Source organism: Neolamprologus brichardi, chromosome 20 (genome assembly GCF_056152115.1).
Source record: "Neolamprologus brichardi isolate AB-2024 chromosome 20, ASM5615211v1, whole genome shotgun sequence".
Taxonomy (NCBI): domain Eukaryota; kingdom Metazoa; phylum Chordata; class Actinopteri; order Cichliformes; family Cichlidae; genus Neolamprologus; species Neolamprologus brichardi.
The window spans coordinates 18,424,266-18,441,873 of record NC_142123.1 but is presented as its reverse complement, the minus strand read 5'-3'; the positions used below and the strand labels follow the sequence as shown (position 1 = coordinate 18,441,873).

The 17,608-nt window shown below is 41.3% G+C and overlaps 1 protein-coding gene across 1 annotated transcript; it reads left to right on the top strand.

Moving 5' to 3' along the window:
* The first annotated feature begins 5,201 nt into the window (after positions 1-5,201).
* efhd2 (EF-hand domain family, member D2) lies at positions 5,202-16,912 on the top strand. Its single transcript, XM_006804307.3, has 5 exons — positions 5,202-5,362; positions 5,461-5,762; positions 11,058-11,205; positions 11,323-11,457; positions 14,119-16,912. The coding sequence occupies exons 2-5, from the start codon at positions 5,476-5,478 to the stop codon at positions 14,248-14,250; spliced, it is 702 nt and encodes a 233-aa protein (XP_006804370.1). The 5' UTR covers positions 5,202-5,362; positions 5,461-5,475; the 3' UTR covers positions 14,251-16,912.
* The last annotated feature ends 696 nt before the right edge of the window (positions 16,913-17,608 follow it).

Below are 17,608 nucleotides of genomic sequence, written 5' to 3'. Positions count from 1 at the left end.
GATACTGAACGTCATACTGCTGCAGGTGGGCAGGAGGTCGCCTTTCACGACCGGAACGTCTCAAATCTTCAGTCAATGGCTGCTGTGAATCCATGACGCTAACACTACTCCGGCTCGGAGGACCATATTTTGGAGGAAGGAAGGTTCAGGGTTTAAGTAGTCATCATCATGGGCTCATCCGATTAGAATGAGAATAAGCAGTCAACCCTTTACAGGTTTTGTCGTTTTATTGAATAATGGATAAAGGAAGGAAAGACACACATGGACTGCTATCTCTAAAAAGGACATAAAGTATGATTTAAGTAACTTGAAACGATACATGAACTCAGGAGACTCAAAGAGATACTCACCTCAGCTGCCGCCCCATGTGGGAGTGAAGAAAGAGTGGGGGGTAGGTGAGTGCAGTCCTTATATAACGAGTGACAGGTGAGCACAATTAAGGCCAAGCACCACACCCAATCAAAGGTGAGGAAAAGAAACAAGGTGCATTTGGTGAAGTGAATGTGCTGAAAGGTGAGCCTTTACAACAACAGACATCAGTCGTAGCTTTAGAAACCTCAGAATCTCAGTCAAAAGCTCATGAAAACATTTTTGTGTAACCCTGCAAAACAGCCGAACAACTAAAAGAGCAGGAAATCAAATTCTGCAAAATGACTGAGATGGCTTGGCCAAAGTGGCTGAAGAAGATCAGGAAACAGATGCTGTCCAATGTAGCAGGTGATTTATTTGCAAACATTGTGACAAAAAATATTTACAAGAATCAATAACTCAAAAGCTGCCTTGGACAAATAAACATAACTAAACTTAAACCAACCAAAATGAATCTCACGTGCACACCGACCTGGTCCTCGTCTCTTGAACAACTAAGTTCTTCTGTTTAAATACTCTCAAGCTATACAAACAAAAATGCCTCCAATGGGCTAGTCCATACAAATAGAATACAGTCATCCAGGTAAGACACATACATGAGACTAAATATTATAATCATCCTCTTACTCACTTTTCACCAGCAACAAAACACACACTTCTAAAGTGTACATTACATTTTACAATAATACATACAACACTAAAGCAAACAAAACCCAAAAATTCACTTCTATTAAATTACAAGCAGTTTTATTCCCTCTATTCACCTTGTCCCTTTCTGTGAAGTCAACAATAAACAGGAAGCTATAAATACAGGAAGTGAGTGAGAGCTTCCTCTCACAGAGTAAAATGCACAAATTAACAGAAGAAACCTGCAGTGTGAGAGTGAAGTGCTCTAATAGGGTGATATGGTATGAGGCCATTAATGGGAAGCATGCATAATAATCTGATCATACATGCTTCCCCGAGGCAGTATAATGTAAACAGAATTGGTCCTAGCACTGAACCCTGTGGAACTCCATAATTAACGTCAGTGTGTGAAGAAGACTCTCCAACAAACTGGAGTCTATTAGATAGATATGATACAAACCACTGCAGCGCAGTACCTGTAATACCTACAGCGTGCTCTAATCGCTCTAATAGGATATTATGGTCGACAGTATCGAATGCTGTGCTTTCCCCTGCACGGTGGCCGTTATGCTCACCTGTCATTGATCCAGGAGTATCAACAGGCAGTATTTAAGACCAATGTCCACATCTGTTCCTCGCCAGTTTGTTATCTAGCCCGTGTTAGTAACAGGCCACCTTTGCTTCACAAGTCACGTCTATAATTAACTTACCTCGTTTTCACATTGTGTGCAGTTTGCATCTCTACCCAGATGCTGGTCACCATTTTGGAAATTCTCAGGCTGCTTCAGGTTTTCTGGATCATGCTTCACCGCCTTCCTGCCTTCCACTGCTCTGGATCACTGTACAAACCAGGTTGGATTCACTTCACACTCCCATCTGTCTGGACACTCACCCGGTCAATATTACTTCTCCCTGGAGCTTCTTCCGCTCCTCCTGCCAAGTAAGCCACAAGATTCTCCCTAGCCTTCTCCTCCCAGCACATTAAGCAATCTCTCCTTGTGCCATTGTTTACTTTTACATTTTGCACTAAAGCTTGTGTGAGAACTGTATCCTTGGTGTCTGTAATTGAATCTGTGTGTGGTCCCGTTGTGACGCCACCCACTCAACTGGTCCATTGTGGGCCCTGCACCCAGACCTGCGCAAGGGAGACCAGCCACCCGCCACCCCAGGCTCCACATCCCAAGACCACAAGGCAGCACTCCTCATAGCCACCCACCACCACCGACCAAAGCAGACATACGTATGCCACAAAACAGCAGCTGCAACCTTTAGGACCCCAGAAAACTACCAGACTTCCTTAGACCCAGAGTTCACCCCCAGCCACCTGCAAGCCACACAGGGAAATGTGACTATAGCTGACCACCCCCAACTGGGTAATGGAACTGATCAGTGCAGACCAATAAGAAATTAATTCATCCAGTAGTTTTTTTGTTTGTTTGTTTATTTTTTTGAGGAGACAGACATTTTTTCCAAACTAATGTGATCTAGAAGTAAAGTTCTGCATTGAGTAATACACAAACTGTTTTTTTCATTTGCAGTTATGAGGATAATTTTCTTAGCAATGCATAGGGCAGTAAGGACTATGTGTGATATTTTTGTTTCCCTATCTAATTCACTTACGTCAGCCAAGATGCTCAGCTTCAGTGAGGTTGAAGCAACTAAACCATGTGGATAGTCTTCACATAACCTCTGCCAGAACCTCTGGACTTGTAGACCTCCTCTACCTGCTTTTCCCTGTGTAACCTTGTTCTCCTTGAATTTAGAGGTTGTTGTTTCTCACAGTTTGGTCTCACCTGGACATCTGCTTCACCTCCTTGTCTGCTTGCCTGCCCTCTGGCCTGCTATTACACCCCAGACATTCTGGAAACCTCCATGGACTTCCCCTCCTCAGAGCTTTCAAAGGACGCAGACCAGCAAGTTTCTGGCAGATATCTAGATTGTTAAATGGATGTTAGTTTACATGGGATAAGTTAAGAATGAGCTATTTATTAAAAATTCCCACCAGGCTGTCAGAGAGGTGTTTCTGTTAAGGGTTTTAAAGTAGTTATGATGCTTAATGCTTTCTAAGCTTATGAAAGGCAGACTAGAGATTTTCACTTTCCCACACGATGCTTCTTCTAGGTGCAGCCACAGGCGAGCTTGATTTGATCCATTTTGAAAGATAAAGCAATCTACTGGTCAAGAAGGAGTAATACAATTTTGGTAGTTGTAGACCACCATTGTTTTGTTTTTTTTTGGCTTTAATAGAGTTTTCAAACTTATACGTGATGGGGTTTTTTTCTAGTGACTTAAACCAGGCAGTAAAGAGTTTATTAGAGATCAGCAAGAACCAGTTGTCTATTTGAAACAGAACCATCATTTTAAGTGGTGCGACTCTTCCCATGAGTGATATAAGTAAAGTATTCCAATGTGCGGGATCTTCTTCTTCTTCTTAGTGGGAGAATATGATTCAATTGTACCAAGTGTGAGAGCCTGGTCGAAAAATCTATACCTAATAATCTAATGTTACCTAATTGTAGTGGACTGGTGGAGGTGTTCTGAAATTCGCAGCTCAGACGTAGAACTGTTGATTTACTCCAGTTAATGGAGTAGTCTGATATGGATGAGAATGTATCTATGAATGTTATTGTCTTCAGAAGGAAAGGCAATACGTCATCAGCATATAGGCTTATCTTATGGTCTGTATTTTCAGTTTAAATTCCTTTAATATCTACATTTTGCTGCTGCTAGTGGTTTGATGAAAATGAACCACTGTCTGGTGCACCTCTTTAGATTTAGTCAGCTCTGGGATGTAACATAATTTGTCCTAACAGATGTATTTAGAGAGCTGTATAGTGTTTTGATCCAATTTATGAATAATGAATCAAAGCAATAATCTATTACCTTAATTAGTCTCTGTGTATTATTGGCTGAGTGTCTGCCTTAATAAAACCTGTTTGATCAGCATGTATTTATAAATGGAGTGAGTTTTTCTAATCTTCTTGCAAGGGCTTTGCAAAGTATTTTAATGTCTTCATTTATGAGTGAGATAGGCACCCCAGCTACTGTCCAATCTTTCTAATTATGCCTCCCTTATTTTTAGTATCTAATGTGTATGTGTTAGTCCCCATAGGGAAATTGTTCCTCTGCATTTAACCCATTCACCCAGTGAAGCAGTGGGCAGCCACCAATGCAGCGCCCGGGGAGCAGTGTGTAGGGGTACCTCAGGGTAGCCGTTCAGTGGAGTCGAACCCCTGACCTTCCGATCATGGGGACACACTCTACCTACTGAGCTATCCCTGTAAGAGAGTAGGTGGCAGAGCAGCTTATGACGAGGCTAAAAAGCAGTGTTATAAGCTGGTCTGTGGAAGAGGAGGGTGGGAGTGTGACAGCGCAAGCAGGACATGCTGTGCGAAGGAGAAACAAAGTGTGTAAAGCATACACATGGGTAGTGAATGTCATTTCACAAGCTTGTGCCGTGGAAAATCTTGTGTAAATAAATGAGCAAATTTGAACATATTGACTGTATCTGGGTGTGTCTTACAATTCTTATTATTGTTTATTTGTTTGTGTGCAGTGGGCAGTTTTGTTTTTAAGCTCACACTGCACACCAGGCCGAGACATGCCAAGTTCTTTTTGTAAATCAATTCGTTGGTGCAAAAATACCGTTTAACGCCTGTCAAACTGAAATACCAGAGATAACACCAAGATTCAGCTAAAGAAAGTGGAACAACTATGTGTTGTTTGTCGTCAGTACCATAGTTAAAAGTTCCAAAATTGGTTCTCTGCTAAGTTGTTTATATGTGTAAACACAACACTGGTTTATTGCTTGAGTTATGATTATTTTAAACGTAAGTCATTTTTTCCCATCGGTTAAAAGGACTATGGGACTTTTTCCGGTGTGGTACATTGTCGGATGTTATGTTATTAAAACTAATAAATAAAACATAGATAATAAGGATAACTAGGAGTGCAGAAAGGTGAAGACACGCAGGAGTGGAGCAAAATGTACAGAGCTGTCTCCATAGGTGAGATAATAAAATACAGCCAGGTGTGTGTGTTTTAATGTTCTTTTCTTTTACTTTTTTAATCCGTGGGAAGTGGAGGTGGAGCTGGAGCTGGGGTGGGTGGTGTGTGTGTGTGTGTGGTGGGGGGGCTGCCTGTGTTTTTGTAAAATTCAGGACACTATTCGAGGCTTAAAAGGCTTTAGTGGTTTCTGAGCACGACAGTCTGAAAACACGCCCGTCCTACAACTACGCTAACTGCCACTTTAAAAGGTGTGGTAATAAACGTGACAGCGTACTGAACAGTTATCTGGCGTCCTGTACATTTTGGAGTGGAGATATTTATGTTAACTTTGCATTATTTGACAGAAAAATAAAGAAAGGTGAGTGTTTTTGTGATTTTGATATACATTCTGTATTGTTTCTGTATTCTCTGGCTGTAAAACGTTTATCAGACATGTGTCCGTCTCTTGATTGTTAGTTTCCTGGTTTGAAAATGGCCACAGATGAGCTCTCGTCCAAACTCAGCCGTCGGCTGCAGATAGAAGAAGGATCCGAGGATCCTGTCGCCGTGGATGCTCCCGGACAGCACACTGGTTCGGAAGAGAAAGCGAATACGGCCAACGCAAACTCGGAGCTGGGCGCTAAACTGTTGCGGCGAGAAGAGCTGAACGAGGGGATTGGTGAACACTCCCTACCCAGCATGAAGGTCTTCAACCCCTACACCGAGTTTAAAGAGTTCTCTCGAAAGCAGATCAAAGATATGGAAACTTTGTTCAAAACGTGAGTGTTTCACAATATCCCCCTGTTAAATTGAGCTACAATTTGAAAATGCCTATAGACAGCGCTGCCCCCATTTTAATGTCATTTTACTGGGCACTGGTTTTCAAGGAAGAAGCATTGAGATTACGCACTGAGATTAAGGAAGTTGACTTGACAGTTTGCTGGTGTAGCTCAAATCGTAATTAAACAGGAAATAACTTGCCTTATCCATCTACTACAAATGACAGAATAAACAACTGTGTTTGTCTTCCTCCCTATGGATATAAATATGGATATAGATATATCCGCGCTTTTCTTTGGCTGTCTGCATTATCCTTCATATGTGATTTCCAGGGTGAACAGTAATGCCTACACTCACACATTTGCAAAAGAACGATTAAAAAAAAAAAAAGTCACATCATCACTGTAAAGAAGAAACATGGAGGCAACTCAAGTCAGGTGAAGAAGTTCATTTTTAGTTGTTGTTGTCTGACATAGTGCTGACTGATAATTAGTTGTTTTTACAGTTAATGGTGTTAATGTTGTTTGGCCCCTTACAGAAGACTATAAATGGCTAAACCACAAACACAGCTTTGCATGAGTCTTGTTAATAACCTGTTACATGCAAGTCTGACCGTTATGAGGTGTATTAGGAGACCAGTCCTCATTTTATGCGTCTTTGCAAATAAGAGATTAACCTAAAATAAAAAGGAAGTTCTGCCTATGGAAGACATCAGAAGCCCATGGCAGTCTCACGTGTGCTGGCCTGAACCCTCTTCCAGATGTTGCAAACATTTAATTTCAGTAAACTCAACTACTATTACTTCATGAAATGTACTTTGCAGCAGCCTCTTCTGAAATGTTAATCCTTGATGATTTTGATTGAGTTGCCCTGTTTTGGAAATGTGGTGTAGAACTGTCCGTTTTCTCTTAGATGTAATTAAACTAAATGCCATTTGCCTGCTGCAAATGCCAGAAATCACATTTAAAATTCTCAGCAGGAAGTATCCAGAAATCTTGACATGGTTATTCCAAAACCACATTCAAAGATCGTTTCAAGCTCATAACATTTATCAAGTTTTGTTTTTTTCTTTGTTTTTGCTACTTTGTTTTAAAAGAACAAAGAAAACATAGTTTAAGAATTTTGTAGTGCAGTAAAAATCAGATCGCGGTAGAAATGTTTGCATGTTCACAAGTCATGGCTGCTTCTTTGCAATGCCCAACCCAGATTTTTCAAGTTTCTATCTTGTCTCGGCCTGTCTAGGCCACTTAAGTGCTTTTTGCTTATGGCATAAACTCTTTATTGTTCCTGAGACATCAGAGCTTTACAGTTTGTTCTTGTAAATTTGTCTTGGGATTTAAAAACACTTTTGTTTAAAGAGCGGTGCTCTCCTTAACTGGATGCAGTCACAATGAAGGTTAAAAATGACATAAAATGACCGGACGTACTGACGTAGAAACACGATGGGGGTGCTGTTCCGCCTTTTTGTGAGATGGTCACATAATCAAATCACGTAATTTTGCAGAATGTCCAAACATTTTTATGCCATCAACATAAGGAAAATACATTCTCCTGAAACAAAATCACATTTGTATGTTGCATGAAGAAAACTTGCACGCACTATACAAGTTGATAGAGGCTGGCGTGTACATGCAAGCGTTCTACTCTGATATTAACTGCAATTTAACAGTTAGTTTAAGATTTAACAGTTTAATAACATTTAACAGTGTATTTACCCTCGTAAACACACTAAGTAGCAACTACATGTTTGCAGGATTCTCTAAATTGATTTAAAAAAAACTGAGAAGACGTTTCCCCTTTCATGAGTAATTCTAGCTGTGAGAACTAATGGATTACAGCAAACATTCCAGTTTGAACTGATAAGCTGCTGTGTAAATGTGTTTAGTTTAAACAGTGTGTGCCACTTCCCCCTACTGCACATTTGTTACAGTTATCATCAACGGTGTTCCTTTTTGGAGACGTAGAAAGTTAAATTCTTTTGCAACTCAGGGTGAAGAAACACAATTCCATAGAAAACCTTTTTAACAACATGTTTCATCTTGTTGCTTTTATGAGATCATTGTAAAACAAATTAACAATGTAATTTTAACTTATTTAGGGGATATTTAGTAAGGTGCAGAGTAGGGCTGCAACTAAGGATCGTTTGGCAGTCAACTAATCTGTCAGGTTTTTTTTTTTTTTTTTTTTTAAAAACATGTCAATTAGTCAACAACTATTTCTGACACTCCTTCAGTTTCTGCTCCCTGTGGGCATACCTCCTATTCCAGGCTCCAGTGCATGTTTAACCTGCCCCCTAACTGTGCTCCCCTATGAATATCACCATGTCTCTTCTTACAGCAAATTAAAACACATTAGGGGTTCAGAACCACTATCCAGGATGAAACAACAAAGATCCATGAGTACATCAGAAAGATGGCTATAACTGATTATGTGATTAGTGAATACCTTAGGCAGCTGAAACTGAGAAAGAAGAGGAACAAGAACAGGAACCATCATGGGAGGACAAGCCCCTGCACGGCATGCAGCATCAGCAGATAGAAGTGGCTGATATTGAGAAATCCTACCAATGGCTGGAATGAAAGATAGGAACAAGCCCTAAGCACAAGATTGATAGAGGCTGGGCTCTAGCACACCAGGCAAGAAACCAGGTGCAGGCTGTGTAACGATGTCCCCAGCAATGCCATAACCAAGTGGCTGGCACAGTATACAGCAGGGGTGGGCAACTCCAGGCCTTGAGGGCCGGTGTCCTGCAGGTTTTAGATGTGTCCTTGATCCAACACAGCTGATTTAAATGGCTAAATGACCTCCTCAACATGTCCTAAAGTTTTCCAGAGGCCTGGTAATGAACTAATCATGTGATTCAGGGGTGTTGACCCAGGGTGAGATCTAAAACCTGCAGGACACCGGCCCTTGAGGCCTCGAGTTGGACACCCCTGGTATACAGGAAGGTTGCGTATGGCCTGCAAGTCTCACCAGTCTGTCGCAGGGCTAACACCTAGACAGAGACAAACATTCCCGCTCACTCCTGCATTCACACCTATGGGCAATTTAGAGTTTCCAATTAACCTATCCCCTACTAAGTGGTAAATGGTAAATGGACTGGTTCTTATATAGCGCTTTTCTACTCTTTCTGAGCACTCAAAGCGCTGTACACAACTTGTACATCCACCCATTCACACCCATTCGCACAAGCACATCTCTCTAAGTGCTTTCTAGATAACATTCACACACATTCATACTCCGATGGATGCATCGGAGAGCAATTTGGGGTTAGTATCTTGCCCAAGGATATTTGGCATGCAGACTGGGGAAGCCAGGGATCGAACCACCAACCTTCCGATCAGTAGATGACCTGCTCTACCACCTGAGCTACAGCCACCCTAAAGTGCATGTCTTTGGACACCCATGCAAACACAGGTAGAACATGCAAACTCCACACAAAAAGACCCCAGCCTGATGGTGGAATTGAACTCAGGAACTGCTGTGAGGCAACAGTGCTAACCACCGTGCCACCCTGCTGCCCCTGTCTTCTTCCCCTCACCCCTAATTGGTTGCGCCAAATGGCCCCGCCCCTTCCTGAGCCTGGTTATTCTGGAGGTTTCTTCCTGTTAAAAAGGAGTTTTTCCTTCCCACCGTCACCAAACCACTTGCTCATTGGGTGATGGATTAGCAATATATCCAGCCTTCTCTGCATTTCTGCATTGTGTATGTTTCTGTTCCGTGTGCTGTTTGTTTGTATATGTGTCTTTTTGGCTGCTGTTACAACCAAATTTCCCCTTGTGGGACAATTAAAGGATTATTCTATTCTATTTCGCCAAATGCCGCCTCATTCCCTGCTGCTGCCCCTTGGACCTGACTCCAGATAAGCCCCTCATTTAAGTCACGATGCGACAAAGTCATTACTGAAAAATGTGATAAATGGTTTTAAATACCTTTGGTTATTAGTTTGTTCATATGCTCTATTAGACGGTTCTCAAGTGCACCTTAATATCTGAGTGTCTCCTAGTTTTTGACGACTAAAACTTTTTTCTTTGTTTAGTCGACAAAGTGATTGATCACTAGGAACATCCCTAGTTTATCCACCACTCTGCATTTAATAATTATTTATTATTAATCTCTGGCTGTCTTTCTCCTTTTACCCCCAACCGGCTATGCCAGATGGCTGCCCCTCTTTGCTGGTAATCATAGAGGTCAGATTTTTTTTTTTTTTTTTTTTTTTTTTTTGGCACATATCTCAGGAGGGATTTTGTCCCACTCGTCTTTGCAGATCCTCTGCAGATCCTCTGCAAAGACATCAATGTTTCATGGCTGATGTTTGGCAACTCTAACCTTCAGCTCCCTCCACAGATTTTCTGTGGGATTGGAGACTGACTGCCACTCCAAGACCTTAATATGCTTCTTCTTGAGCCAATCCTTTGTTGTTTTGGATCATTGTCATGCTGGAATAACCGCCCACGACCCACTATCAGTACCCTGGCCAAAGGAAGGTGGTTCTCACCCAAGATTTGATGGTACATGGCCCCATCCATCCTCTCTTTGATGTGATGCAGTTCTGTCCCCTTGGCAGAAAAACACCCTCAAAGCATGTTTCTACCTCCATGTTTGATGGAGTTCCTGCCGAGTAGTTCTGGCCTTCCGAGTAGTTCTGGCCTGATTCCTCACCGTTCTTATTATCATAAACTCCACGAGGTGAGATCTTGTGTGGAGCTCCAGACCGAGGGAGACTGACTTTTATGATTCTTCCATATGCGAATAATCGCACCAACTGTTGTCACCTTCTTACCCAACTGCTTGCCGATGGTCTTGTAGTCCAGTCCAGCCTTGTGTAGGTCCACAATCTTGTCCCTGATATCCATGGAAAACTCTTTGGTCTTGGCCATGGTGCAGAGTTTGGAATCTGGGTCGATTGATTGCTTCTATGGACAGCTGTCTTTTATACAGGTAACGAGCTGAGAAGGCTCCAAATGTCAGCTTGTTACCTGTATAAAATACACCTGGGAGCCAGAAAACTTGCTGATTGATGGGGGATCAAATACTTGTTTCATTCATGAAAATTCAAATCAATTTATGACTTTTTTGAAATGCATTTTTCTGGATTTTTTTTTTCTGTTCAAATAAACCTACCACTGAAATTGTAGACTGGTTAGTGGACAAACTTAATAAATCAGCAGGGGTTCAAATAATTTCCTCCCTGACTGTGATGCACTGCGTATTCTGTCATCTTTCTGTCAGAACCAGCATGAACTCTTTCAGCAAATGTAGCAACAGTTGTTCTTCTGTTTAATTCTGTCAAGGTATGATGCTGGTAAGGACAACTACATTGACCTAATGGAGCTGAAGCTGATGATGGAGAAGCTTGGAGCTCCGCAGACACACATCGGCTTGAAGAATATGATCAAAGAGGTGGATGAAGACCTCGACAACAAGCTCAGCTTCAGAGAGGTGAAGCAAGAGGTTTTGTTTTTTTTTTTAAAAAAAATTAAAATGAAATTAAAATTCAGAGTCAGAATCGAAGTTCCTGTTCTATCAGTATCTGTTTGTTGTTCGTGTCTTCCACAGTTCCTACTGATTTTCAGGAAGGCAGCAGCAGGAGAGCTGGCAGAGGACAGCGGCCTCTGTGCCCTTGCTCGCCTCTCTGAAATTGACGTCTCTACAGAGGGGGTCAAAGGAGCCAAGACCTTTTTTGAAGCTAAAGTAAGTTGAAATGGAATAGAGTAGGATTTATTCTATAGAATTTTCCTAGTCTTTCTGATCACTGCATGTCACCTAGTCATTGCACTTAACGTCATCAACGTCTTTGGCCAATTTAGTTTATCACCAATTAACCTAGTATGTATTTCTTTGAACTATGGGAAGAATCCAGAGTACATGGAGCAAACTCACAGAGAAAATGTGTAAAACTCTACACAGAAATTTGAACCAGATGACTCCCAACTTTCTATTGAAAAACACATCATTTCATTAGTGGCACAGAGAAAGAGGGATGCATTGCACTTCCTAAAAACATACCAATAATTGAAATCAAGACTAATTATTTGGCGAGAGCGTTATTTGTGGGCAATCTTGTTTCCACAATGAACACAAGAGACCCTTGGAAAATATTTAAAGTATTATTATATCCATGGTCCTCAGCTGAATAGGGTGGAGTGCCCACTCTGGGGTAGGAACTCATCCCTGACCAAGTGGAGGAGTTTAAGTATCTCAAGTAAGTTAAGTATCTTGTTTATGAGATTGAGGATCGGTGCTGCAGCTGCAGTGATGCGGGTGCTGTACCGATCCTTGTGGTGAAGAGAGAGCTGAGTAAAAGTGAAGCTCTCGATTTACCAGTCGATCTATGCCCCTCACCTGTGGTGACAAGCTTCGAGTAGTGACTGAGAGGATGAGACTGCAGAAATGAGCTTTCTCCAAAGGGTGGCTGGCCTCTGCCTTATTATCCATCCTGAACATGTTTTGTCATCTGAGTTCAGGAAGTTGCTCTCAGGCCGTTACCTCGCACCTCAGTGTAGAACAAACAGGTACTTATAATCCTTCTCTCTGCTATCAGGTCGCTTAAAGCTGACAGACCTCGTGTAGATTAATCTTCCTGTGGTTGTTCATTTTAAGACATTTCTCCTTGTTTTATTTTTTTGTTTTTATGTTCTTTTGCCATCAGAATTATTGTCTAAAGGCGAGGAAAGATGCCCAACGGATTTACTTTACCAAATTGACCATCCCAGCCTTGCCGTAATGGTCTATTTGATTCACCTTTTATTGTTTATTTTATTTATTTATTTTTATTTTCACTTGCTAGATACGGGACAGACTTGAATGAGGAAAAGAAAAGGGAGAAAGAAAGAGGGGGAAAAAACAGCGGAGAAGAGGGACGGGGATAAAGGGCAAAAAAACAAAAACTAACTAAATAAGCAGACAAAAAAAATACACATATCAATCACCTGTTGAGAAAGAAAAAAGAAAACAAGCAGAAGAAAATGAGAGCAATACAATAAACAACATCACGATGATATATGGGAATATAACAGTAAATACTAAATATTAAACATTATTGTGCAGCACGTAAGATTGACAGCGCACAGTGTGCTTTGAGGTAGGAGCCAAAAAGGGTGTAGTTTGTGTGTGTGAGCACCCGTGTGTACACCTGTGAGCGTGGACGCGCTTGTTTTTAAAAGGTTCCTTCATGTAATGATCTGCTAGAGGGTGTGGGGGGCCACAGCCCCGTCCTCCAGGGCATGAAGCAGGTATGGAGGAGATCAAGACTCCAGACATCCAGAGGCCCCCAGAACACAAGAGACCAAGGAAGACCAACAGAGGGGCAGCTGAGCCACTATCCCAGAAAGAGCTGAGGAGAGTCCCAGATGAGGGGTCACCCAGCAGCCGCGGAGCAGAAGCCAGGGGGAGTTGCAGCGACGTGCCCGTGAGCTCCGCCGGCAGCCAGCTGCGCCAGAGTGACCGAGCCCCAGGCCGAGAGGCCGAGGGCACCCCACCCCCGAAGTGGCCCGAGCGAGCCCCAGGCTCCAGGCCCCAATAAGCAGCCACCAAGGAGTGAGCCGGTGTGTACCTGGGCGCCCATCTCCGGACACAAAGAACCACCAACGCACTGATGTCTGAGGGCATCTGCCACTGGCAGGGGAAGTAGTGGGGGGAGATAGGCCTCCATACCTTAGAGGGCCTGAGATGTCCTCAGAGAGGTGGCGTCTGATACCCAACCTGACATATATACACAGACATACAGGCACACACAGATACAGACATCCATTCCCACCCTCATGCTCTCATATGCACTTACTCCACACTCAACCAACGTGGAGACAGACATAAAGAGACACTGTACACACAATCACACTCCCCAAGCGTACTCTAAGAACCGGGTCTAGGTACCTTTGCCCCTGGAGGGTTTTTTTTATCTTACTTTATCTTACTTCTAATGTGTGGTTTTTTTTTGTTTTTTTTTTACCTTGTTGTTGATCTCTGCCTTAACATGCAACGTTGTGATTAGTGGCTGTATGAGTCTGACTGTGTGAGTTCTACACACCAATATGAAAAACTGATCCTCTGCTACTGATTGGACTGTGCTTTGTAATAAGTGTTGACAGTAATCCAAGATGTGCTGCAAAAGCATTTCAAGCAAGGAAGTAGAATATTTTCCAGTGGTTGAGTCTATCACCTCATCTCAACATGACTCAGCATTTATGTCACATGTGCATGCGTTTCACTCACTGACTAAAAACTAAAGGTACAAATTAATAGTAGATTGATGAAAACCCTGAAAGCTGTTGTTTAGAGGTCAGAGGATTCTCTTCTTTATTTTGTGATTCTCACTTCTTTACTAAGGCAGCTTTGTGTTTTTCTGTTGAACAGGTCAAGGCCATCAATGAATCCAACCGATTTGAGTCGGAGATCCGCCAGGAACAAGAGGCCAAGAAAAAGCAAGCTGAGGAGCAGAAACAAAGACGAGCCGCATTCAAAGAACTGCAGTCAGCTTTCAAATAACTCCTTCAAGGCCTTTAAATCACTAATGCTGTCAGTTTTCAAATTGGTAGATTGACGACTCTTAGTCTTAATAATAATAATAGAAATCATACAATATAAAATATCAGTATTGCCCTCTTAAAATCAGTCTGTTAAGCCTCTTAAACATCAAAATTTCAAGTTACTAAACACAGTTCTAACATTTGTCATAATTTCCACACTCAGTACTGCACAGTCTTAGAAGAGAGACACTCAATGTAATGCTCTACATTTTTTTACTGCACAAAGAGTCGTATGGTCCTATACCAGGGTTGTAACTTGGTCTTGAGAAGCCTCGGGACAGCTGTAGTGGTCATCATTCCTTAGTGTCATGCTTCGTGTACTACAGAGATTTAAAATGAAGTTATTTTAGAAATTAGGTAATATTTTTGTAGTACTATTTTTTTTTTTTTTTTTCAATCAGCCTTCTTTGTTTTATTCACCAACTTTGCTGCTAACCGCTGTGAATGATGTGACCTTACTGTATTCTGCTTTGATTTAACCACATGTGCCATCAGACTATCAAAATGATTTATCCTGAAGTGTAAATGAAAGGCATAAGAACAAAAACCAGGTTCATGATAAAGTGTGTATCATATAAATATCTTTCCTGGTTCATACTGCGACTCACCAAGTCATAGTGAAACTTAAAAATGTGACGCAACCAAAAACTGATAAAAATTGTGCCTTAATGCTAAAACATGTTTCAAAGGTGCAGCTTCTGCTTTGAACATCTGGTTCTAAGTTGTGTCACCCTTGTACAGTTTCACTGCTTCTTGGCAAGTAGTTTGCTTTTAGTAGACAGCTCTGTGTCTTCCAAGGTAACGATGTAAGACTGTAGAGACCTGTTAGTGACCAATCACAAGGAAGGTTTCAGTGCATCAACTTATCCACAGGTGATTGGTCAGAGCTCTGTAAATGTCATCATCAGATGGAGGCCAAGCAGACATCTGGGCACTTGCCAGATTTTGTGACCACACAGACTCGTCTGTGGAGAATTTAATGCACTAACATGCGCTCCAGGCAGCACACTGTATAACAGGAATAACTAATTAGTCATCGTCTCCGTCAGAGTCTAAAGCCTGTTGTGGAGACGGACAGCTGCAGACATCATGGCTGAGCTGTCTGGTTATACTTCTTTGAAGTCCACGGTCGCCATATGATTCGCAAAGGATATGTTACTTGGAACCAAGTGGAGCCCAGTAAACCTATAATAATCAAGCCTTATACAAGGCTTATACCTCTTTGTGACAAATCTAACTACTGCCAGCACCCTCCAGCGACCACCCCAGACTGGTTGGGGAATACTGCGATCGCTGGTTTCTGGGTTGTCGAGCAGTCTCTAGGCCTGTGTGTTTGAGTTCTTAATTTTTATTTTTATTTTATTTTTGTAATTCTTGCGTTGCTAAATTAGTTGATTGCATTTTTTCTTTTCTTTTTTTTCTGTTTAACTTCCAATATGTGAAGCAAAGTTAAACTTGGTGCTACAGCCTACGTTCACCTACTCAAATTACTCTTTAAATTGTTTTCTCAAATGAATTAGCATTCATTTATTCATACACATCCTCGGTATATTTTGATTAAAAAGACTTAATTTATCGTGTGACATTTGTTCACATGAATCATTTATGGTCTGAGGTGCGTATTCATGATGTTAGTATGGGTTTCTGCTCACTTTTCCAAATTACTGTCCCACATGGCTTATAATGTGAACTGTGATTGCAAGATGTATGTAATTCTGATACGATGCCCTTTCTTCGTAAAGTATTTTTGGGGCGTCTAGTTAAGTGATTTGTTCATATACTTTTCTAATACTTCATACGGGACTATTGAAACAGATTGGTTGTTAAATATTTTTTTCAATTGGAATGACATGTTTAACAGCTGGAGAACTGTTGTGCTTTTTCAGCTCTTTTAGTGTAGTACGAGTATTAATACATTTAAAGAGGCTGTTTTATACTGTATGAGGCACATTGTTGAAAAATAATCTAATGGAGCTACGCTGTGTCTCTTCCAACCTGCCATCCAGCTGGGAGAAAAAAACACCAAATCACTTCCCACAGGTGCTCTACGTGGAGGCTTTACCCTGCTAGAAGCAGCCATCATTTGGTATTAGGGGGCACAAAGTGAAAATTACCCAACATCATTACACCAACAACCTAAACTGCTGAAAAAACCCAGCTTAGATACTTGCATGCACATTTTAAAAGAAAAAGGTTTTGAAATCTCCAGTATGAGCAATTTTACCCTGTAATTTGGAAAATGTTTGTTTTTCAGCATCAGGAAGGACATGATAGACACACAGTTAATAAACTGAAATTAATGCTTTAGTTTATAAACGTGTTGAAATGACACACCAGAGCCAAATACTACAGAGCAGGATTTTGGCTTATCCAGGCAACTTTGGACAAACCTTACGGGTTAACCACGTAAGGAAGATGGTTTACTTCTTACCAGGTAAACTGCCATGATAACGTCAGATTAAAGATGAACAGATAAGGAAATCACTGTTAAATGACCAATCAGTTAAAGTTACAGTTCTTCCCAAATGTGCCAGCATCACTGCTTTTTCCTCCTCTTCTCTATTTGTCTTGTTAGTTTACTACACTCACCCCAATACCAATAAAATGTCATTTTGAGTCAACAGTGTCAACAATGTGTTCTTATATTTATCTAAATTTGAGAATTTGTCATATTAGCTGACTGCTGGGAGAAATTTGTCTCAATTAGATTATGATTATACCCGTCTGAGTATTTCCTGTTCCCAGTAGGTGGTGCTCTCAGTATTGCATACATACTGCATATTTGTAACTGCCTGTGAAGTTTGGTGGAGATTGGACAAATGTGTCTTTGAGTTACAGCAGCTTTGTGCTTTAAGATTAAAAAATTCATGAAACCTGTCACAGACCTCCAACTTGACGAAGGCTCTCATGTTATATGGTCATTTTCACTGAGTATTTCAAAATAAATCCACAGCTCCTCCTAGAAAATTTCAAAACAGAAGCCCCTGCACTATGCTTGATCTGTGAGTCTGAATTTTGGCACCCACATGTAAGCTATCAAGATGTACAAAAAAGTTTCTTGGAGCCATGTGCAACAGGAATTTGTTAACATTTTGTGCCATTTTCATGTGTGTGAGGGCCCACCCATCGCTGCTTGCAGCTTTTATTATTATTGTTATTATTATCATTTCTGCAAATGAATTGGCTTTTTGAGGGCCTAAACATGTTCAAAAACTCGTGAAATTTTGCACACGCGTCAGGTCTGGTGAAAATTTGGTTTCAGACATGGGTTGGGCAAAAATGCTCAATATTGCCTTCAACAAACATGAAAGATATTG

Coding starts and splice junctions, on each gene's coding strand:
- efhd2 (XM_006804307.3), top strand. CDS start 5,476: ATGGCCACAGATGAGCTCTCGTCCAAACTCAGCCGTCGGCTGCAGATA. Junction 11,206..11,322: donor ACAAGCTCAGCTTCAGAGAG/GTGAAGCAAGAG, acceptor TGTCTTCCACAG/TTCCTACTGATTTTCAGGAA. Junction 11,458..14,118: donor AGACCTTTTTTGAAGCTAAA/GTAAGTTGAAAT, acceptor TCTGTTGAACAG/GTCAAGGCCATCAATGAATC.